Source organism: Heloderma suspectum, chromosome 1 (genome assembly GCF_057233095.1).
Source record: "Heloderma suspectum isolate Gila_16-S chromosome 1, 16-S_ref, whole genome shotgun sequence".
NCBI classification, from domain to species: Eukaryota; Metazoa; Chordata; class Lepidosauria; order Squamata; family Helodermatidae; genus Heloderma; species Heloderma suspectum.
The window spans coordinates 373,006,612-373,030,180 of record NC_139458.1 but is presented as its reverse complement, the minus strand read 5'-3'; the positions used below and the strand labels follow the sequence as shown (position 1 = coordinate 373,030,180).

Genomic DNA, 23,569 nt, shown 5'->3' with positions numbered 1-23,569 from the left:
AGGGCAATTGTGTAGTTTCCCTTAATGTGCTTCTTCCTTAGACCAGCAGACTCGTTGTACGCTGGTACGGGTGCTCTTACATGGGCATGTTTTGTTGTCTGGAGCTGCATGAAGAGCTTGTATGTCTTCTTCAGAATTCAGCTTCTGTCACCCCGTCACATTAAGATCCAGTGGCTCCATAGACGTGGCATACGGTGGGAGTCCCCTCCTCACTCTGTCCCACCAAGTTTGTCAGTCTTCCTCCGCAGGTCCAAGTGCTGCACATTGGAGGGAATGACTTTGGCTGTAAGCCAAGCAAGGACCTGATGGAACAGGCCTTGGTTGAGATACAGGTGGTCCGGCATACCTGGCCGGAAGTAGCCTATTGCAGCCCTCACTGCTCCCATGGATCAATGGGAAAGAATGGAATGACGTTGCCAGTGGCAGGGCACGTTGGAAAGTGCACAGAGAAATGGCTTGTTGCCAGGTGAATGAGGTGATGGATGCACCACCCGCCAGGGAATTCTGTGGACATGGAGGGAGCGTTACAGGTAGGACGGTGTCTGCCTGTCTCATTTAGCGAATAACATACATCTGTCTGATCTGCAAAGGGGCCTGCGGGAAGTTCTTCTGCGCAGGTGGGGGGAGTTTCACAAGCTCTAGGCTTGTGACTCCTGTGGCGGCTAGGACGGGCAAAACAGGAAAGTAGGGATGGTGTGCATGCAGAGGCACCTTATGGTGACAGGTGACGCCTGAGGGCCCCCCGAACGGGTTGTGCGGCTCGGCGGGGGGATAAGGGTTGCCTGGGAGACCAACCCTACTCACTCACCCAGGTGTTTCGCGGCACCGGGTTGGGGGTGACACCGGAAGGTCTACCTCCCCCAGAAGGGGCAGTCCGGAGGGATGGCGAGATCACCACCACCCCTCAGGCTGGGTATGTTTTCGCCCAAGAAGTGCCAGCTAGCTGATGACACATTTAGATGCCCGTCCTAGTTACCCCTTTGCAGCTAATTCAATAAATATGGCCCAATTTTCAACCCAAGCTTGTTGTCTGCGTCGTCTTTAACCCATCTCCGCTCGCAACTGGTTTCCCATCCCTGTGTTTTCTCCCCTCCTCTTTCCCAGCACAAACATATGTGAGTCTACTTGGAAGTAACTCCCATTGCACTCAATAAGGCTTGTTCCCGAAATGTGCACTCTGAGTTACTGAGATTGTCAAGACATAGAAGAAAGATTTTATCACAGGAGAAGGGGGGGGGGAGCCTGGATGGGGAAACCTCTCTTACTGGTTGAGCAGCCCCTGCCAGTCAGATGACATTCACTCCACACACACACCCAGAAGTATGCTCTGTAAAGCGACTTAGAATGGTGCACCTGTGGAGCCCTACATGGACCAAAGCTGGCTCCTTGAAAAATGCAGATAAGCCACTCCTTCCTTCTCCTTCTGTTGTCATGGAGACAGGGCCAGGGTTACCCAGTATGCATGTTATCACTTTAAGACTGAAATCGTATACATATTTTCTTGGGTGAAAGTTTCACTGAACTCAGTGGGACTTACTTCTGAGTAAATATGTATAGGCTCTACTGTAAATGTAGGGATGGGAGAACCAGTGATTTTCAAGCTCCCCTAAATTCACTGAAAATCACTTTGAAGCTCCTTTCGACTCGCTCCCATTTTCATTTTCGATCTGTTTTTCGGCTCTTTCGAATAGGAAAAGCGCACATTTTGAATGGGAAAAGTGTCCATTTCTTCGCATATCTTTCAAAAGTGCACAAGTTTCCTCCATTGACTAAAGCGTGAAAATACGTATGTTTTGAAAATGTCTATTATTTGAAAATGCGCATTTCAGAGTGCACATTTTTAAAAAATTTGTGGACAGAAAGGACATTCTTGTACATCCCTATGTAAATGTTTGCTTCAGGAAACACTGTACTAGTACTGGTGTAAGTGCAACAAACATTTTTGTTGCATAAAAGGTAAAGCAACCCTTGTCTTTTATGTGGGAAGAGTTTTCTCCCCTAACAAGATAAATTAAATAAATCAATTTTTTCCACCCTAACCAGTTGGTACCAATAAACCCAGCCTACCAACTTCCAGAAAGACCATTGATGCAAAATGCACATTATGTTTGCATTAACCTGCTCAAACACATAGGGATTTAAGATCTACAGAGTGAACCGGATTGAAACAACTTGAAATTTGGGTTGAAATTTCATGGCCTCTAGAAGTCTTCCAACATCAATAAAGACTGGCTAGACTATGTTTTGGGATAAACAGATTACGTTTACCCATTTTTTTTTTTTAAGTGAATTCAATTACCAGGTTGCAATGAAACCTCAATTTATGATGACATACATACATTGCGGGTTAATCCATACCTTGCCCAATCCTGGAGTGTCTTTCACTTTGTTGACTGCCCTCAGCAAACATGGTGGAGCAGGTGGTGGGGAAGTCTGTAGGATAGTGCTGAACTTTGTAGAAAATAGATGAGATTCGGAAACAGACGATGTAGAGGGCCTATGTTTCTTCTTTTTGGATGATAGGTTCAACTTCTGAGTGGCTCTGTAGAGGAAACAGATACAAACAAGAACAAAGACTTTACTAAATAGCTATATAAATTACAAGGGATGTTACGTATAGTCACCGAGACACCTTTTGGGAGTTGATCCTTATTATGTGAGTTCTCTTGCGGGAGACAAGTCTACTGATCAAAGTGGACATACTTCTTATTTAAACCAGCAAATAGTTAAACAGGATCCAAATTATACATGGTTTTTTATTATTATTCTGTTATTCAGCTTAGCACATAGGCCATGTTGTGCCTGTTGCCAAATTAACGGGGAGCACAAACAGCTATTTATGTTAGACAATTCAGTTTCATAATGGGACTTTTGCCTCACAGAGAACCATTTGTTGTTCCTAAATCTTTGGGTGCAGCATGATTACCTGTAGAGCACTTGGATGTAGGCAGCCAAACATAATTATGGTAAAATGCCCAAGTGAAATTAACTAACATATAGCACTAGCTATTTTAAACCTCTGACGCCTCATAAAAATCCATCCTACTTCCTGACGTGGTAACCAATCGACTTTATGCTATTTGTAAAGCAGTTTGAGAATCATACAAACTAACAATTCAGTAGGTTAAATAAATTACACTTTGATTTAGGTACTGAGAGCTAAGATTTGCCATGCTTTCAATTTAAAAGCAAACTTTTCCTATATCCAAATCTAGATTATTGCTGGAGTCCAACTTTTAAAATATTTGGCCACAATGTTTATTTGCAGCACTTGGCATCTGAGAAGGAACTTCACATGGAAAAAATATTGAACACTGCAGGGGCTTTCCTCCTAAACACTCCCACTTTCTATGGTACACAAAAAGTAAAGGAAGCTTGTGTTGATCCAGAAGAAAAAATCCAAAATCCATAGACTATACTTTTATTAGGACCAACCAAAATGTCACAAACTCTTCATCAGGATGGATGTTAAGCAAAGCAGGGAGGGAAAGAAAACATCACTGGTTAGATATTATTGCCACAAAGTCTGCTTTTAGTAACAGTGCTAAGATGGAGTGTAAGAAGAGATTGCAGACTTAATTGGATTAGCCTATGGATTTCTATGGTGACATTATTACATTCTTATCTGGACATCCCAAATGAAGTTGGCTTAAACATTTTCACATTTGGCTCTTCATATATCTCACTCCCTATTATAAAACTGTGCCAGTAATAAATTGTTGTATTACATTATCCATAATTTCACTAATCTAAATGCAAGTTACATGAACATGCATCAACTTAAAAGATATTTTTTTTAATATGGATGGTGGTATATAAATCTATTAAATAACTAAGAATCTTACTAATATTCAAAAGGCATTGTGTGTTTATCAAAATTCTAGAAATCTATAGAAATTGAATCACAACGTGTCAAATTCAAAAAGATCACTTTATTACACAAGCTCTGTTGTATAGACTGCTGTCAGTTTAGAGCTGAAATCCATATCCACAAACATTTGAACTCTGCAGTTTTTGAATGTGAAATACTGAAACAAAATCTGAATGTGAATTTTTTAACTTACAGCTTTACATTCAAATGCTTTAAGTTTAGCATCTCTTGGTGGCTTTCATTTGGTAGGCTTCAGCTGCCTGCTGTCCACTATTAAATATCTTAGGGCACAAACCTATGTATGTTTACACAGAAAAAAGCCATACAACTCCCAGCATCCCTCCAGCTAGCCATGGGACATGCTGGGAACTGTAGGACTTTTTTCTGCCTAAACATGTATGGGATTGCCCCCTTAATCCATTAACTAAAAAATAAATAAGTAATGGAAACATTACTTGTCAATTATCAATTATCTAATCTTAACAGGATTGCATGTCAACCATGAAATACTGTCAAATATGGCACAGTTTATAATATACTTTTCAAACTATCGAGGAAACTTGGGATATTTGGGAGCTTATCAGAAGAACAGTTAAAAGGCAGGTTGGTCTTCCTTTGTGATGCTCCACTACTGGTCTTCCTCTGTGAAGCTCTTGCCACACAAGAACGATGGATAAATTTTAGGATATACTCTGTTTACAGTGTCACAGTGAGGCCCAACACACACTTGTGTGCCCTAGGGCAAGGGTGCACAACCTTTTTGGCCTTTTCTGGAGTTGCGGAGACCACACATGTGTCCATGTGTGCTAGCGTACATGCACGTACATTCTCATATAGTTCTCTTACACACATACCACACTCACTTAAATCCAGCTCCTGCCCAAGCATGTTTCAGAGGCCTGGAACCTGCTTTGATCAGATAAAACCAATACCCCCCCTCCCGGAAATTTTAATTCTAAAACCATCCATCCAGGAATCCTGGCTGCTAGCCCTCCTCCTCCTTCTAATACATTCTCTTGTTGAACAATCCTGACATCCCACACTGTTTTTCAGGAAGAAAAATGGAGGGGGTGAACAAGACAAAAGAGAGGGGGGAAAAGGAGAGAGGAAGTTGCTTTGATCAGTAAGAGAAAGAGAAACAAACCAGCCAACAAGATAGGTTACAGTTCTACCTACTGTTCAAACAAACCAATTATACTCTTAGATTTTAATAATGTATTATTTGTTACATTTATATCTCTCTTTTCCTCCGAGGAGCCCAACGCAGCATACATAATCTTCCTCCTCTCCATTTTATCCTGACAACAACCCTGTGAGGTAGGTTAGGCTGAGTCAGTGACAGGCTCAAAGTCACCCAGTGAGCTTTATGGTTGAGTGGGGACTAGAACCTGGGTTTCCTGTATCCCAGACCAACGCCCTAACCACCACACCGGCTCTCAAGGGTTGTATCCAATGTTAGTCTAACTTAACTCTCATTCAGTTGAATGGATCTACTCTACATAGGACTAACACTGGATACAACCCTTAGTCAGTAAAGTGTTGATTTAACACTGTTTACATGTTGTTGCCAGTCTAACATTGGTGGGCTTTGCTCATTGGGTTGAGGGGAAGGAGGAATTGTTTAAATGCATCAGATTTTGAGCTTTTCCCCCTCCCCACTCAGCCCCCTACACCACAGAGCCATTCCTCTAACCCCTTTCCAAGAGTACTCTTTAGGATCCAAGCCACAGAGGTTCTTTTACAAATGCTGATTAGGAAAAATGTTCTCTGAAGTGAGATGCTGAAAACCACCATGATATACCATTGTGTATCAGCCATCGGTACTTTCAAATGCTAAATTTCATTGTGCATCAATCTGTCAAATTTAAACCTTCAAGTCACCAAATACTGAAATAAAGTATGACTGGCTGTCAATACAAATAAGCAATATTTGGAAATTTTCAGAGACTATTCAAGCATACAGAAAACAAATTCCCAACAAAGAATTTTGAGAAGAATGTTTGGGAGCAAATTCATTTCAGTTATGTATCATATGCTTTCTTGTAGCATCAGCTGAGAAAATGTAGTAACTGCTCTGCCTAGTTCAATATGTCAGTTTAAACTGTGACTGCTACAGCTGAAGCACAATCACAGGCCTAGCAAGCTTGCTAAGCACCTCCTACTCCTGGCCTCCATGGTTCTCATTGGCCCTAAAATGCTCATAGACTTGTATGGAGAAAAGGGACCAAAGAACTACCGGGCCATTTTTTGAATGTCTGATGTGTGGAAAGTATTCCCAAACTATGTAATAAGCAAGTCTTCCTCAGAGAAGAAAACACTATCTGAAATAAAATGATATGAAATAGGATGAGCTGGACAACAGAATTTTCACTATAAAACTATAAAAATTACCCAGGCTAGAAGGTGTGACTTTGCAATCTGCTTCCCAGTATATCCAATGTATTCACAAAAGTTGGACTAGAAGAAGGATCAGAGAAAAGCTTGCATTTCTCCTGGCAGCTGCCCAGGCTTTTCTTTACCCAACCTGCCTCACACTAAGGCAAGGTAATTTGGCAAAGGACACAAGGGAAGTTTGGCACCATGCTTAACTCACTCACTGGGCTTCAACTGAATCCCTAATCCTTGACTATCTTCTTCACTGTTTATGTCTTTTGTCTAAACAGTCTTTAAAAAGTCTGTTTTTCAATTCTCAGCTCTCTGATTTCCCTATCTTTACCCGAATTAATTTCTTTCATTAAAGAAAAATATGTTCTGAAGAGATTAGTAAAGATAATTACAAAGCTCACATATATACATTATGGAACCCTTTGCTGTATATTTTCAAAGTTTACCTCAAGCGAACTAATACTCTCAACACACATTCCTTTACTCATACCTACAGTTAAACCCAAGTTATTTCTATCGCAATATATTTGGTAAATAGTTTGATCCATTCTTTCTCTCCTGCTTCTTCACCCAAACACTCTGATACTGTGTTGTTTAGCTTTCTTAACTAGTGATTTAATTTTCCTAAAGTACTTATTTAACCAAAAGTTCCATTTCTGACATTTTTCCTTAAAGAAAAAGAAACATTGTTGGAATATCACTGGCCTTTTCAAAACCTTAGAATGATATGCCATTTTGACAGTGCTAACCTTTGGAATGTATTAAAACAGAAGAACCTGGATTCATTTTGGCCAACAATTGGAAAATGAATGTAAAATATATGTGCTACATCTCTCTCTCTCTCTCTCCTTTTAGAAGTGAAAAACCAAGAAAGGAAGATAATAACAGAATGACACTTTGTACTTATGGGCAGGAAGTCAAGAAAGATGTATCTCTGGAACCTCAGATGTATCAACATAGAAGAGGATTTAGAAAAAGTAGTAGAGATTTATGAGATGTCTCTTAAAAATTGTGTGTATGAAAAGCTACTTTCTGCTTTGTGTATGATTCTAGTATAAAGTGGATCTTCCAGACTGACTGGGGCTTCCTTCAGGAAATGTATTTCACAGTGTTTTGTTATCTCCTTTAAAGGGCAATCCAAGTAGTGATGTGCTAGAACATGTGAAAAGTCCAGTGAAGACAGCTGTAGATATATATTTTTTAAAGGATCTAAGATTTTCATGAACTCCAGTCAGTAGCAATGTAAAATATCATTGTGAGGTATTCAAATACTGTGATTCTTTGGTTCATATCCTGGCCCTCCAGAAATTGGAGGAGCAAAAATTAGCAGGACTTGTTGAAAAGATGGTATATCAAAATGTTTAATTTTACAAAATTATCCAGTTGGATTTCTAGAGGCCAAACATGTGGATGATTGTACATATGAACTAGGCTTTTGCGCAATTGGTCAATGATTCATGACCAGAGTTCACTGTTAGAGGGCAAGTTGACATGAGTGTCAGGTTCACGCACTCCCCCTACATTTTGTGTACAAGGGAAGAGATTTAAAGTTTCCATTTCTGGTTCATTCTAAACCACAATTTCCAGTTTCACCCGATGCAGATAGTACCAGAAGAGTTGGGAACCCATGGCTGCCAAAACATTATGTAGTGGTGTGTTCACAATGTCCGGGGTTCGGATGATCAGCAGGGGAAACAATGCAGTATCCGTTGTTTCCCCAGCCCTCACGTGTGCTACCTGTGTTGTCCAAACCCAGTGCGTAGTGTGGTTGTGGTGCATTTTCACCCACCCTACGACCCATGGCTTGTAGTATGGGTTATAGGGTGGGTGAAAATGCACTATGCCTACACTGCGCAACAGGTTTGGGCAACATGGCAACCTGTGATGCAGCATGGGTAATTAGGGTAATTCCAGTTGTGCGACCAGCATGCATGGGGGAAACAACTGATGCTACATTGTTTTCCCTACTGATCACCTGAAACCCCTGTTATTTTCAATGGCTCTACAATCTATAACTGCCACCAGGAAGCTCCCCTCATCAATTTGACACTCCCTTCACCCATAAGACCCATCTGTTATGCTCTCAGTCCTTCAGCAGGATGCTAACACAATAGGAAGTTTTAGACAAATGTCCTACCTCCCACGGCTGATGTACCAGGTGGCAACACCCTCTCATCCACATGTCTGGCACATGTGAGAAAGGGCCTTATGCATATATCAATATATATACATAGAGCTTCTCCATGGAACATGGGATCCTTATCTGTCCAGGAGCTCCCCTTGTGTGGAGAAGATCTATGTGTGTACGTTGGTACATGTGTAGGGTCCCTATGCTAAACACATAGATATGGGGGAGGGGGTAGCTAACACGCATGACTGCTGACTGTGAGCCTACTCCCACCATCAAAGCATAAGAGCTTTTTGTGTGAGCACCCCTGCTAATACTCTATCTAGATGGAGAAAGACAGAAATAAAGGATGCAGAAGGAAATACAGGATGCAAAAGTTAGCTGCATCATTAAATGTATTACCCAAAGGCACACCAATGTTGTGGTAGTGGTGGTAGCTAAAGAAAAAGAATCCTAATCACCCCAGTTTATGCAAACTAGGGTTACCATCTAATTCTGCCAAAACACACACTTTGGGTTGGATTTTGTTCTTGCCAGCAGGGGCAGACTAAACAGTTGGCTATTGCAGGATACCAGTCAGTCAATTTCTGCTGCCTCTATTTTACCTGCAATCTTACGTAGGTCTACCCATTGAGTTCAGTAGGGGTTATTTTCTACTAAGTATATTCGGGATTGCAACCTAAGCCTAATCAACCAAGGAAAAGGAAGCTTTGGTATCCTCCTACATGTTGTTGAAAAAGCAATAAAAAATCTTGTGGCACCTTAAAGACGAACAAATTTATTCTGGCGTAAGCTTTCGTGAACACTGTCGACGTCATCAGAGGCATATGCTGTGATGCCCTTCTGAGTGAGATGAATCATGAATGAAGTGAGATTTTTCAGATAAAACTCACTTCAGTCTGCACATTTCTCCAAACCTTGCACTACTCCATTTAACAATCCAAAAACAGATTTGAGAAGATCTGGAAATAATTTTAGTGCGTGCTTGCATCATTGTGTGTGTGTTTCTGTGCCTGTGAGGATCTATAAATATGTCTCTTAAAAGCCCAGTAAACACTTGATGCTTGTTGTTCTTATTTTTTATGCATGTATTTAATTTCATAGCAACAATGAAGTTATCCAAGCTGTGCCTTTCAGAGCGATTTCCATTTTACATCTTGGGTGGTTTAACTCATTCAGCTTTTGGCGTCCTACAGTACCTGCTAACCAAACCCGGCTGGAGGTACTATAATCACTCAGCAATTCATTGCCATAGCTTGTTACATAATTATTACACACAGTCAGGGCCAAATTCGTAATCCTAACACAGAGCCTGATCCCCCCGCAATCTTAAAACCCCTTTGTCAAATAGGTAATTGTACTAAAATCAATGGGTTTTCTCTGTAATCTGAGACACTGATTTCATACTTTCTGTGAATCTATTGACTTGCAGCATTGTCAGCATGCACCACTTCCATGCAAGGTTGTGAGCTGTAGGGTGTCCCCCCTCCCCCAGGGCTCCTAAAAAATGTCAAGCAAATCTTTGCATCCTTGCTTTTAAATATAGGAAGTTGCTACGGTGTCATTTTGTAGTGGGGGGAGAGGAACTTGAAAATGCCACTGAAGTAACACCAGAAAGGGTTAAAATCATAAAAGATAAAACTAAGAAGAAAATTTTGTGCATATAAACTCAAGAGGCTTATCAGGGTTGATGAAACACAGGTAAGCCAGTTTAGTTGTTCAACAGTACAAACTTTCAAGAATACATTGCCCAACCTGTCTTTGACTTCCCATCTAAAAGGTTTCTGTGTAGTGGTGTGTAGAATTAAGGGTATTATATGTGATACTAACCATATTATTCTCTAGACCACCATCAGTATAGTAGGGTATACTCCAGCCTTCTCCAAAATGGTGTCTTTCAGATGATTTGGACTACAACTTCCAGGACTTCTGCCTATTGCCTATGCTAGCTGGGGCAGTTGGAAGTCAGTCCACAACATCTGGAGGGCACCAGGTTAGCTAAAGATAGTATACTCTATATATGCCCTCTACAAACTCTTTACTACTACCTCCCTTCCCCGCCAAATACAAACCCTCTGGTCTTAGTTCCATGTATTGGTCACTCAGCAACATGATGGGGAACGGCTTTCATATGAGCCTCTTACAAAGCCCCAACAGTGTTATCCTTCATCCTGTCTGGGGCTTATGGGACTTGTAGTCCAAAACATCTGGAGGGCACCAGGTTGGGGAAGGCAAGTCTATATTGAGAGATGCTATGCATATTTATGTAATGTCAGAAAATTATGGTAACTGAAAATAAAAGTTAAAATTCAATCTATTATCTTGTACATGGTTTCAAACTATGGACAGGCTATGCCAAAGGTAGCATTCCCTAGTCATATAACAGAAAAGGGATGTTTATATGTATATGTATTTAATAAAGCAGCCAGATTTTGCAAAACTTTACTTTAAAAGTAATAGAAATTAGGCTGAATGAGAGGTTATTTTTACAATGCACTCACTTGAACATCAATGGTGGCATGGAAATAATCGTCAATATTTAAAACAGGGAGATTTTGTAAGCTCAAATCAATTTAATTATTGATAGATCTGGGTTGCATCCATGTTTATAGTCTCAGTGGTCCTTGTAATTTGAAATGAAATAATAAAAATGAATGTGAGAAAGCCTGGCCACACACACGACAACTTTTGACTCATGCCTATTACGGCTAGCTTTCATGATCTCCGATACAGAAAATGAGCAGCATCACATCCAAAACCACAGCTCTCTTTCTTGTACTTTAATGTGCTTGTTGACAGAAAAACTACTTGGAAATAGAATGAGGCACAGTTGATATATATCTCTGTATTTTGCATTAGCCAATCAAAAATTGTGGGAGCCACTGAATTTTTGAAAGAGGAGGCTTTCTCATTAATTTACAGACACTGAAATGCACTTAAGACAACCACTGCAAGGCAGCCTTCTGTGTTGAATTACAATTTAAGGCTCAGTCCAACATTTTCTGAACAGTTTAATATTGTTATATAAGTTACGGACCCACCGCTGTGACGTTACTAATATTTCTTAATAACAATGTGGGGCAATTACTGCATTATATAAAATATTTACAACCTAGCCTGCAATGATAGTTGCCACATTCCCTTGATACAGAACCAAATATTCACATGCCCTTCCAGTTGCCCTTAAAATAACTAGCTTTGAACATCCATCACTATATATCTAAAGGAGAAACATTTCAGCTGGAGTCCTGGAATAATCTAAAAGACATGTATAACTGCTCCATCAAACAGCTCAAAAGGACAGCAAGGAAAAAAGATGGTCAAACATGAGATGGCAAGATTGAACATCGACATCTTGGGAATCAGCGAACTAAAATGGACAGGCATGGGCGAATTTTATTCAGGTGACCATCATATCTACTATTGTGGGCAAGAATCCCTTAGAAGAAATGGAGTAGCACTCATAGTCAACAAAAGGGTGGGAAAAGCAGTACTGGCGTACAATCTTAAAAATGATAGAATGATCTCAGTATGAATCCAAGGCAAACCATTCAACATCACAGTAATTCAAGTCTATGCCCCAACCACTGAGGCCGAAGAAGCGGAGGTTGATCGGTTCTATGAAGACCTACAACACCTTCTAGAACTAACACCAAAAAAAGATGTCCTCTTCATCATAGGGGATTGGAATGCTAAAGTAGGAAGTCAAGAAATCACCGGGATAACAGGCAGGCATGGCCTTGATGTACAAAATGAAGCAGGACAAAAGCTAATAGAGTTTTGCCAAGAGAACATGCTGATCATAGCAAACACTCTTTTCCAACAGCACAAGAGGCGACTCTACACATGGACGTCACCAGATGGTTAATATCGAAATCAGATTGATTATGTCCTTTGCAGCCAAAGATGGAGAAGCGCCATACAGTCAGTAAAAACAAGACCTGGAGCTGACTGTGGCTCAGATCATGAGCTGCTTCTTGCAAAATTTTGGCTGAAATTGAAGAACGTCGGGAAAACCACTAAACCGTTCAGGTATGACCTAAATCATATCCCTGATGAATATACAGTGGAGGTGAGGAATAGATTTCAGGGATTAGACCTGATAGACAGAGTGCCTGAGGAACTATGGACAGAGGTCCGTAACATTGTTCAGGAGGCAGCAACTCAATCCATCCCAAAGAAAAAGAAATGCAAGAAAGCCAAGTGGCTGTCTGATGAGGCTTTACAAGTAGCTGAGGAAAGAAGGGAAGCGAAAAGCAAGGGAGAAAGGGGAAGATATACCCAACTGAATGCAGAGTTCCAGAGAATAGCAAGGAGAGACAAGAAGGCCTTCTTAAATGAACAATGCAAAGAAATCGAGGAAAACAACAGAATGGGAAAGACTACAGATCTCTTCAAGAAAATTGGAGATCTCAAGGGAACGTTTTGTGCAAAGACGGGCATGATAAAGGACAAAGAAGGCAGGGACCTCACAGAAGCAGATGAGATTAAGAAGAGGTGGCAAGAATACACAGAAGAACTATACAGGAAAGATCTGAATGTCCCTGATAGCCATGATAGTGCGGTCACTGAACTTGAGCCGGATGTCCTAGAGAGTGAAGTCAAGTGGGCCTTAGGAAGCATTAGTAACAACAAAGCTAGCGGAGATGACAATATTCCAGCCGAGCTATTTAAAATCCTAGAAGATGATGCTGTTAAAGTGCTGCATTCAATATGCCAACAAATCTGGAACACTCAACAGTGGCCACAAGACTGGAAAAGGTCAGTTTACATTCCAATTCCAAAGAAGGGCAACGCCAAAGAGTGTTCAAACTACCGCACCATTGTGCTCATTTCACATGCCAGCAAGGTTATGCTCAAAATCCTATAAGCTAGGCTTCAGCAGTATGCGAACCGAGAACTACCGGAAGTACAAGCTGGGTTTCGAAGAGGCAGAGGAACTAGAGATCAAATCGCCAACATTCGCTGCATCATGGAGAAAGCAGGAGAATTCCAGAAAAACGTCTATTTCTGCTTCATTGACTACGCTAAAGCCTTTGATTGTGTGGATCACAACAAACTGTGGCAAATTCTGAAAGTGATGGGAGTACCAGACCACCTTACCTGTCTCCTGAGAAACCTGTACGAGGGTCAAGAAGCAACAGTAAGAACCAGACATGGAACAACTGATTGGTTCAAAATTGGGAAAGGAGTACGACAAGGCTGCATATTGTCACCCTGCTTATTTAACTTATATGCAGAGTACATCATGAGAAATGCCGGGTTGGATGAATCACAGGTCGGAATTAAGATTGCTGGGAGAATTATCAACAACCTCAGATACGCAGACGATACCACCCTAATGGCAGAAAGCGAAGAGGATCTCAAGAGCCTCTTGTTGAGGGTGAAAGAGGAGAGTGCAAAAGCTGGTTTGAAACTCAACATTAAAAAAACTAAGATCATGGCATCTGGCCCCATCACTTCCTGGCATATAGAAGGGGAAGAAATGGAAGCAGTGACAGATTTTACTTTCTTGGGCTCCAAGATCACCGCAGACGGTGACTGTAGCCATGAAATTAAAAGACGCTTGCTCCTTGGGCGGAAAGCTATGGCCAACCTAGACAGCATAGTAAGAAGCAGAGACATCACCTTGCCGACAAAGGTCCGTATAATCAAAGCTATGGTTTTCCCAGTAGTAATGTATGGCTGTGAGAGCTGGACTATAAGGAAGGCTGAGCGCCGAAGAATTGATGCTTTCGAACTGTGGTGCTGGAGAAGACTCTTACGAGTCCCCTGGACTGCAAGGAGGTCAAATCAGTCCATCCTAAAGGAAATCAACCCTGAGTGCTCATTGGAAGGACAGATAATGAAGCTGAAGCTCCAATATTTTGGCCACCTAATGCGAAGAGAAAACTCCCTGGAAAAGACCCTGATGCTGGGAAAGACTGAAGGCAAAAGGAGAAGGGGACGGCAGAGGATGAGATGGCTAGATAGCATCACCGATGCAATGAATATGAACTTGAGCACGCTCCGGGAGAGAGCGCAGGACAGGAAGGCCTGGCGTGCTATGGTCCATGGGGTCACGAAGAGTCGGACACGACTGAACGACTGAACAACAACAACAACAACAACAACAACAACAACAACAGAAGAAACCAGACTATGGCTCTTGAGCTCAGTTAAGTACTAGTTCTGCTATAGCTCCTATACAATTCAAGAGGGTGCAGAAACTAAATTACTCTAAAGATGCAACAGAAAATTACCCTTTTCCGATTTGATCCCTTTTCTCATACCTGGTGGCCCAAAAACAGATGAAACTTGAGGAATTTGCTTGAGAGAGGGAAAGAGTAGTGGTTTGACTGGGAAAAAGAAAACCCATCTACAGGTGGCAGAAAAAGTCACAGAGGTAATTTAAGGAGATACAGGTGGGTAAATGAAGGGGACTCTCGGACAAATGAAGATGGCTTTCTAAAATCCCTGTCCTGGGTGCAGAGGTTCTGATATACACACAAAGATCCTCTGCCTGAAAGCTCTCTGTGTGCTTTATGGATGCAGGTTAGCAGACAGTTGATGGGCCCAGAATTTTACCTACCATCACAACTGGGCTTGTCATGGGAGGATTTTTCCCTTCCTTATAGCAATATAAAGTTACATGTCTATTAACTTTGCCACCATCTCTCGGTTGGGGCAGGAGAAATTAGGCTGGATCCATTTTTGGAAGTTGTAGAGGTTGTCTACTATATAATATCTACCAGATTCCCCAGTCCATATGTGTATTAACACTCCAAAAACGTTAGTGAGACAAAAGCATACCTTTGCAAAAACCATGCCAATTTTTCTTCAGCTAGACTTGTACCTCTATATCCTAGATAATTTTATCTTTAATAATGCTTTCTACCAATTTACCCTAAACAGACATTAAGGGAGCAATCCTATCTAAATAGGCGACCACCTCCTAATTCGGAGGCGACCGCTTATCCAAAGTGGGGCAAGAGAAGCACGGATGGGATTGCTCCTTTTGTGCTTCTCCTGCCCTGCATTTTCAGCTAGACAGCCAATTGCGGCTGTCCAGCTGTGGGAGCACGGAGTGGGGAAGGAGGCTGCTGTACGACACATAGGATCTGTCGTACAGGCAGTTACACTCTCCCTGCCCCAGAATGCCCCCAGCCATGCCCCTTTCTGGCTGCTCCACACTCCTCTTGCGAGCACGGAGGGCAAGGCTGTTCCACACTGCCTTTGAGGCTCTGCAGAAATGGGGGGAGGTCAGTTCTCTGGGAACTGACCTCGAAGTGTGGGCTCTGAGGTCGGTTCCCAGAAAACAACATATCCTATGGCTGTCTAGCCACTGTCTAGCGGCCATAAGATTGCTCCCTAAGCTAACTGACCCGCAATTTCCAGCGTACCTCATATCTCTTTTTTAAATCTGATGTTACTTTGGCTGCATTCCAATCCTCTGGTATAGAGGCCAATCTTAGAAATGTCACATATTTTTGTTAGAAAATCAGCAATTTCTCATTTGAAGTCTTTTAAAATTCCCAGGTAGACTCTATCTGGACCTGATTATTTGTTAATTTTTAATTTGTCACAAAGGCTTAGAATTTCACCTCTTGACTTCACTATTTGCCTCAGTTCTTCAGACCCTTTCTGAAAAAGTCAGTTCAGGCATGGATGTCTGCCCCACATCTTCCATAGTGAAGACGGATGAAAAGAATTCATTCAGTTTCTCTGTAATCTCCTTGTCCTCCTTCAATACTCCTTTAACTCCCTTATTGTCTCATGGTCCAACTGCTTCCCTAGCTGGTTTTCTGCTTCTGTTGTATTTAAATATTTTTTATTTTTGGTCTTAATGTTTGTAACAATATGCTGCTCAAATTCTTTTGTTGCATACCTTAGTGTCTGCTTGCCTTTTGGGGTGTGCAAAGTTGTTTCCCCTTTTTTCTCCTGATTTGGGCAATACATACACTTTCTGAAGGAAGCCTTCCTGCCTCTAATAGTTTCCTTGACTCTGCTTGTTGACCACTCTAACATCCTCTTGGATTTAGCAGTACCTTTCCTATCTATGATATACATTCTAGCTGAATTTCTATTATTCTGGTTTTGAATAACCCATGAGTTTTCTGGAGGGATTTTGAGAGATTTGACTTTCTAGACTCTCCCTTTCAACTTTCTTTTTCTCAGTCCCCTAATTTTGGAGAAGTTTCCTCTTTCGAAGTCAAATGTGCCTGTATTTAATAATTGTCTACATACATGTATGTTGAATGTGATAGCACTGTGGTCACTGGGCATCAGTTAGGATTAAATCAACTCTTTCACCACCACCACCGCCTTGTAGGTTCCATGATCAACCATTCTATGGCACAGTCATTTAGGGATCTCTAGGATGCCACAAACTAAATTACCTAGAACAAAAATGATGAGTCTGTAATGCATTAGTGTTGCTACCGTTTAGTGCTAGCATTTAAATAAACCTTGTGTTCTCGCTCTTTATTTTCAATTAAGTGAATTGAAAAATGACATGAAATTGAATACACTGTACTCAGAAGAATAATTCATTGCTAGAAAGCAGTAAATTGTATGGAGGTGTGAAAAATAGGCTAGAAAGCTTTTATAATTTGCAACTCTTCCCTCATTATCTTTGGTCTTTCAGGAAAACACTAATTAATTTTCAATTATGGGGATACTAACTGTTGATTTGATGCCTGCTGGATAATGAAGCAAAAGTTTGATATTTAGTTTTCTTTACCAAGGAACGGATGTTTAGTTTTATAAACTGAAATAAAGCTATTTGCAGTGGGAAGGAAGACCTTACAAGTATGGTAATAATTAAAACAGAGAGGAAACACCATAGTGTACACTATAAATGACACTCTGCCTTTGTACTACCATCATGCTAGCAATTGCAGATGTGATAAGAGAGGTGGAAGCACTGTGTGGACATCTTCCCAACTTTCGAATATACTGAGAGCCCATCAGAAGAAAACAAGCAATCCTAGAACTGCACACCAATAGCTATAGGCCATCAAAAGGGGAAGAGAGCCTCTCTACAGATCATCACTACAATCCCATGAGTCATACACCTCCTCATATACTATGGTCATTCTTGGTCCAGAAAGCTAGAAGTTTTCTATGGAATGTGTGAGGTTGTACAGGAGTTTGTGCTGACCTATCAATTCCATATTAAGGCCATTCTCAAAGACTCTGCCACTTATGATGAAATAATATTGTTTCAGCATAAAATCTATGTCCACCGAACAGCCAACACTGCTAGGCCTGAAGAACAGTGATGATTTAACACCCTGTTAGCCTTTCATTTCTTTACACTTAATCCAGAGAAATTAATGTTGGAAGTTGGTTGTCTTTATTGCTAGATATTCTGACATGTTCCATTTCATTTGATGTAGAAATGACCAAGGGAGAACTATTGCTGATGCGTAAAGAAGAGGTGGAACAATGAACATGTAAGTGGTCTGGTAGCAAAATTAAATAGCTATTCCTATTTAACTTGAGAAAAACAATCGCAGATCAAAATGAAAGCTTTATTCTATCTGCAAGGTATTGATCTATCTGCAAGGTATTGATAAATCTGAGACTTATCTTTGCTGGCTGGTTTTATCAGTTTAGAGCTTCTGGGATATGAACAGCACCAGATGTGAAACTCCTTAGAGGCAACTAGAGCTTTTTTCTTTTCCTATGCTCTCACCTTGACTCTACCATTTTACCGTTCAGCACTTTTACTGATTTCAATCAGTGCTTTTCTGAAAGACTCTTTGAAAACAGCAACAGATCTAAACTCTTGTTCACTAAGAAAAATTGCTCTGTAGCCCTCCTCAGGAACAGTGCCCTTGGCACCTAATCACTTTACTTTTAATAGCAAATGTAGCAGGCTTTGTGAAGATTTAATAAGAAGCATTAGGGGCCATTCATAGATGGCACAGAACAGATCTGTAGATATAGCAACCTGCTATTTGGGAAATGAAGTTATTGTGACCAGTCTACCTTATTTCTAATTTTCCATCCATATTGTCATGATAATACACAAGCACTAAAGAACCTTATTCAAATGCTAATTTTAAAATGACTATAAGAAATTATCAGGCATGGGGTGTCAGGAATTAAAGAGTTCAAAACAGCTAACCATGTCCCAAATGAGCAACATTTTTGCTAAATAGTTCTTAAGTCTAGAATCTATGTTGGCTGAATTCAGCTAACACAGCTAGTGCCTGGCCAATCAGATACTCTGCTAAAAGAAGAAATTAGATTGGCATGACAGGGTTTGTTTGTATCAAGTCAGCAGGTTCCATCCTTCATCATGCAGGCAGGCTTCTGCTGTTGTGACAGGGCTTCTCTTTCTCCTCCTCCTCCTGAGCCACCCCACCCCCAGATCTGCTCAAGAGGGTCCTGCAACCTCTTGGAGCAGATTCTGAGCATGCACAGGAAACTGAAGGGGGCAGATCTGTACCATTAATGGATTAACACTGACTGTTGGATCTCACCCAGTGTTAACTATTATTATACACCCTACTATTTTAGATGCTTAATCGATTATGATTGCAGTCCTAGGCCCAGAGATACATGCCTAAACAATTAACTTGCTGTAAGATTACAGTGAAATTGGCTGATGACACGTTCTAAAATCTTTTCAGGTCCTCAATTAATATGACTTTATGAGCCTTGAATCATCTTCCTTCTCCTCTCAAATGATAAGCTGTATTTTCTTTTCCCTCATATCCTGGGATTACAGCTCCCACAGGCAGCTGGTTGGCCACTATGTGAACAGAATGCCAAACTAGATGGACCCTTGGTCTGATCCAGCATGGCTCTTCTTATGATCTTAAGCCAATATTCAAATATAACAAATAATGGGAATACAGAAACCTGCACTAGTTGCAGCTCATTTCATACCTTTGTCTTTTTTAATTGCCCTGACACACTTGTGCTGCACTGATATATCCCTCCAGCTCTGGTTTCCAGCTACGAATTACAGAGGGGCACCAAGCAGTATTCTGCAGGTCTGCCGGTAGGGAACTATTAACCTGAAAATTAAGAGTCACAAGGCCCTCCGCTGTTCTTTATAACATTCCACTAGTGGATATGTAGTCCCTCGTTCTCTGACGTAGTCCATATCCATACGACGTTGCCTTATACTAAGTCAGACTATTGGTCCATCTACCTCAGTATTTTCTACACTGACTGGCAGCGGCTGTTCAGGCTTTTTCAGTCAGGAACCTTTCCCAGAATCTCTCCTTTCAGGCAACAGATGCCCGACTCATATGGGTTGATCCAATATTCTGTCTCTCATCCAGAACCGCTACGGATGTATAAAAGTGAATGGTAATTCAATACCATGATATTTAATAAGGGCTGACCACAAGCTCAGCCTCTTGATATGATTATGTTTCGCGCCTTTGGCGCAGCTTGGAGATTGAACTCTGATTATGCTCAATTTTAATCAATCATTGGAGGGAGGGGCCATACCTGTCAGTCTGTTCAAGACCACATGAAAACTGATTGATTGTGCAAGTGAATAAATCTAACGTTAATGATGAACCAAACCTTATCAAGTACTGATCACCTGTTCCTCAATGTCTACAGATTTTACTGTGGTATTGAGCTCACTATCGAGCTCTTGGAAGGCTTGATTCCAATTTTTCCTTAGAAGGGTTTTAATGCGCTAATGCATAGGGACCTCTCAGCTGAGACAAAGAAATGTTAAGTGTCTTGTCTAATATAATCAAACCATGGAAGCTGTGCTCTTGTTCCAATAACAATGCGTGCTACAAAGGGGATCTTTACAATAATGTAAGATGGACTCAAGAGTCTTGTAATGAGATGTGCACTGGACACAGCATGTCCAGCTCTGTCATGGCTCCAGACCTGATATTCTAAGGAAAAGCAAAATTAGAAAAGCTGCACTTACGGTGCTTTCTCCAAAGCCAAACTGAAACACCAGTGGAAATTCTAGGCAAACTGTACTGTTTGTCATTGTGCTAATACCCAGATATTTTAGATTTGTGATGGCAGGGTGGGGGGTGGGGAAACCCAAACTATTTTAAGTCACCTCGTGAAGCTGGAAGCCAGCCAAATTATTTTGAATGCTTAACTGCAGACTGTAAGATTGCTATACAAAGCTAGTATGCCTGGCCATTTGGAGAATATCATTTTTAATTAGTTTCTAATAATATTGGGTGCAGTAATTCTTTTCAGGCTAAATTTAGCTTCAGCAGCAACAAAAACAAAATTTTGTTGTTGTTGTTCAGTCGTTTAATTCGTGTCCGACTCTTCGTGACGAGGCTAACTGAGGGGAAAAGAGAGAGAGAGAGAGAGAGAGAGTTGGAAAAAAATTTGGACAGGAGAACGTTTTTGCTGGCCTTGTTAGGTGAATGCACTAAAATGCAAGGGAGGAAACGGTACGTGTGGCGCTGGCTTTCACATTGCTAAAATAGATCTCAGAACAGCACAGCATGGAGCCTATAAGGATGCTGTAAAATAACATTCCACAGGAATGAGTGCTACTTTTGGTAATGTTCACCATTCTTCTCAGCAATGGAAAGACCTCAACTATGCCCAGTTTGGGGCACTGCACTTAGGAAGGATGTAGACAATTTGGAAAGGCTACAACGACCTTGCATGCAAATCATATGAGGACAGGCTGAAAGAACTGGGTGTGTTTAACCTAGAGTAGGCCTCCATGGCTTGTGATCCATCAAGCAGTAATCAACCAGATCATGGCACACTGTCATGTCTCCCAACCCTTGGCCTTTTCACAGTACAGGAGAGGACCCTGACAAAGAAAAGGATCAGCCTGCTCTTCCAGCGGAAGGACAGTCAGTCCTGTATTCAGGGCTCCCTTGGCCAGAAGACACAGTCTTGACATCATCCTCTGAGTCAGAGGGGGAACCCCCAGCAGAACCTCCATCCCCCTAGCCTCGCAGAAGTCTGAGAATCAGGCAAGGGCCCTTTAACAGTCCAGAGCCAGGTCCTCCAGAGGAGGTAAAACTAACCACGCTACAGATTGTGGCTGCCTACATAAGGCTTCAGTTGGCTCTAGCTTGCTGCTGAGACAACATCCTCCTGTGTTTTTAGAAGAAGAGAGCTCCATGCATTTTGAGCTATCTGTGGTCCTGCTGCAGCTGCCCTTTACATAAGAGGACTTCTGCCATTACCAAGTTTGCTGTGCCTGATGTACCTTGACTGGACTCTACCTACCTGACACAACCTTGCCTGCCTTGACATGACTATGCTACATAAACTGGATCTCCTTGCTCAGAATGGACCCTGTCAGATGACATTGCCTTCCCCTGTGTGCCTCAAATAACCACAGAATGGGGGATGCTCAAGCCATGCACAGTGGTCTGCCAAGGACTTAATACATCATCACAGTCAAGCCTGGCAGGATTGTGACTTGAAAACGGGGTAGGTATAAGGGTGATTTTTCCTTGGTGTAAGTTCTTCCTCATAATTCCTATAAAATCTATGACTAATGTCTCCCATTAGAAATTTAGCAAAACCCCAATTTCTACATAGCATTTAAGCAGAAGAACAGTAGAATCTCCCCCACCCACTGCCCACTCACTCCGGTCTAGTATATTCCAGCAGGCTGAAACTGGGAGGGGTTCCTCTCCTTGCTGCCCAACCAAGGAACAGGTGTGTTGTTCTTGCTTGCAAGATTAAATTATTAGCATTTCTTCCCCTGCCAAATCACTGATCAACTGAAGCCTTATGTAGGCAGCCACAATCTGTAGCATGGTTAGTTTTACCTCCTCTGGAGGACCTGGCTCTGGACTGTTAAAGGGCCCTTGCCTGATCAGTGAAAAGTAAACCCTGGAGCTCAATATAATGCCTTTGATCAATTCCCTAAGATATTTTGAATTCACCCTGTGACTCATCTTCCCTACTCCAAATTTTTACATAATGATCACCTCCACCCATCTAGTACTCAGCTTCCATTCTAATTCATGGCACAAAACCTTCCCTGAGGGAATCCTGAATTGGACCACCTGAACTGGCCCACCTAGGGGCTATTTCTGGGAACATGAAGACATTCCTGGGCTAAAGAGACCAGTAAGTCTTGTATATGCAAGTTGGCTACAACTGGAACCATCTTCCAATCCCATCTCAGAAGCTGAGTAATAGCAGTCATAGCCACATCCAGATTATTGCCCTATAAAAGACAAGATGCTGACACAAATACATTTAGAAACTATAGAGAGAGGAAAGGGGATGGTAGGGGACCCTGTGAAGCAGGTTCTCAAAAGAAACATGTAGTATAATAGTGTACAAAGACCCCTAAATCCTCCTTCCTTCCCAACTGGTTAGTTTCTACATGTGTCAACCATCTCACTTACATGAGACAATAACCTGGATCTGGCCAGGTATTTAGCTAGGGTAAAGAAGAACAAATCCCTTTGCTTTGATGGAGTGATGTTGGTTTATACTACACACCAAATGTAAAACAGAAGCCTTTTTAATTTTTTACCATGCACTAGAGCTGCCAGCTGACATCCCAGAACCAAGAGATTCTGCAAAAGTGCCGTATGTCAGTTGGAGAGGAAACCATTACAATTAGCTACAGCAGAGACAAACAACAACAATTTTGACAATTGTTTACAATAAAGTCTGTGTGTCCTATCTGGCTGGATTTCATCCATCCAAGCATATTGCAGATTCTGCACCAAAAAGATAAGGAAGAGTCTAGATTCAGCCCTGTCACTCACATGCATTCAATAAGACTGCATAATTTCAGCACTGCTAAGTTGGCAGTATCAAGTGAACAGCAAACCCAGGAAGATTTTAATCATATCTTCTTTTAAAGGTATATGCCGAGTTGGTTTTCACTAAAATTAGGAACCAAAGCCCTAGATTTACTGATCAAGTAAACAAAATAATATCCACTTACACAGCTCTCCAGTCCATCATCAGCACTTTTACATTATAGTTAAATAATCAAATGTGCAATCCATTTCTTCAAGCCAGTTAACAAGAAGGTTCGCTCAAAGGTTCCTTGCAGTTCCGCAGCCATGTCGCCAAGAAGTGCAACCGTGCGACAGTAAAGGAAGCAAAAATATTAAAATCCGCATGGGGGCTGAATAGTCTTAAGAAGGAACCCAGGAATCCAGTGTGCTAGGGAATTCTAGCCCCCCTGGGCTGCCTCAGTCTCAAGATACTGCCTCTGGTTTTTAACCAACTGTTACTTTGTATTCCATACA

At 41.5% G+C, this 23,569-nt stretch overlaps 1 protein-coding gene across 1 annotated transcript in view; it reads right to left on the bottom strand.

The window, feature by feature from the left end:
• KIF26B (kinesin family member 26B) overlaps window positions 1–23,569 on the bottom strand; it is a 434,135-nt gene that overhangs the window by 164,502 nt on the left and 246,064 nt on the right. Inside the window, exon 6 of the mRNA XM_084828261.1 lies at window positions 2,359–2,542. Coding sequence (XP_084684387.1) covers window positions 2,359–2,542 — 184 coding nt within the window. The remainder of the gene's footprint in view (window positions 1–2,358; window positions 2,543–23,569) is intronic.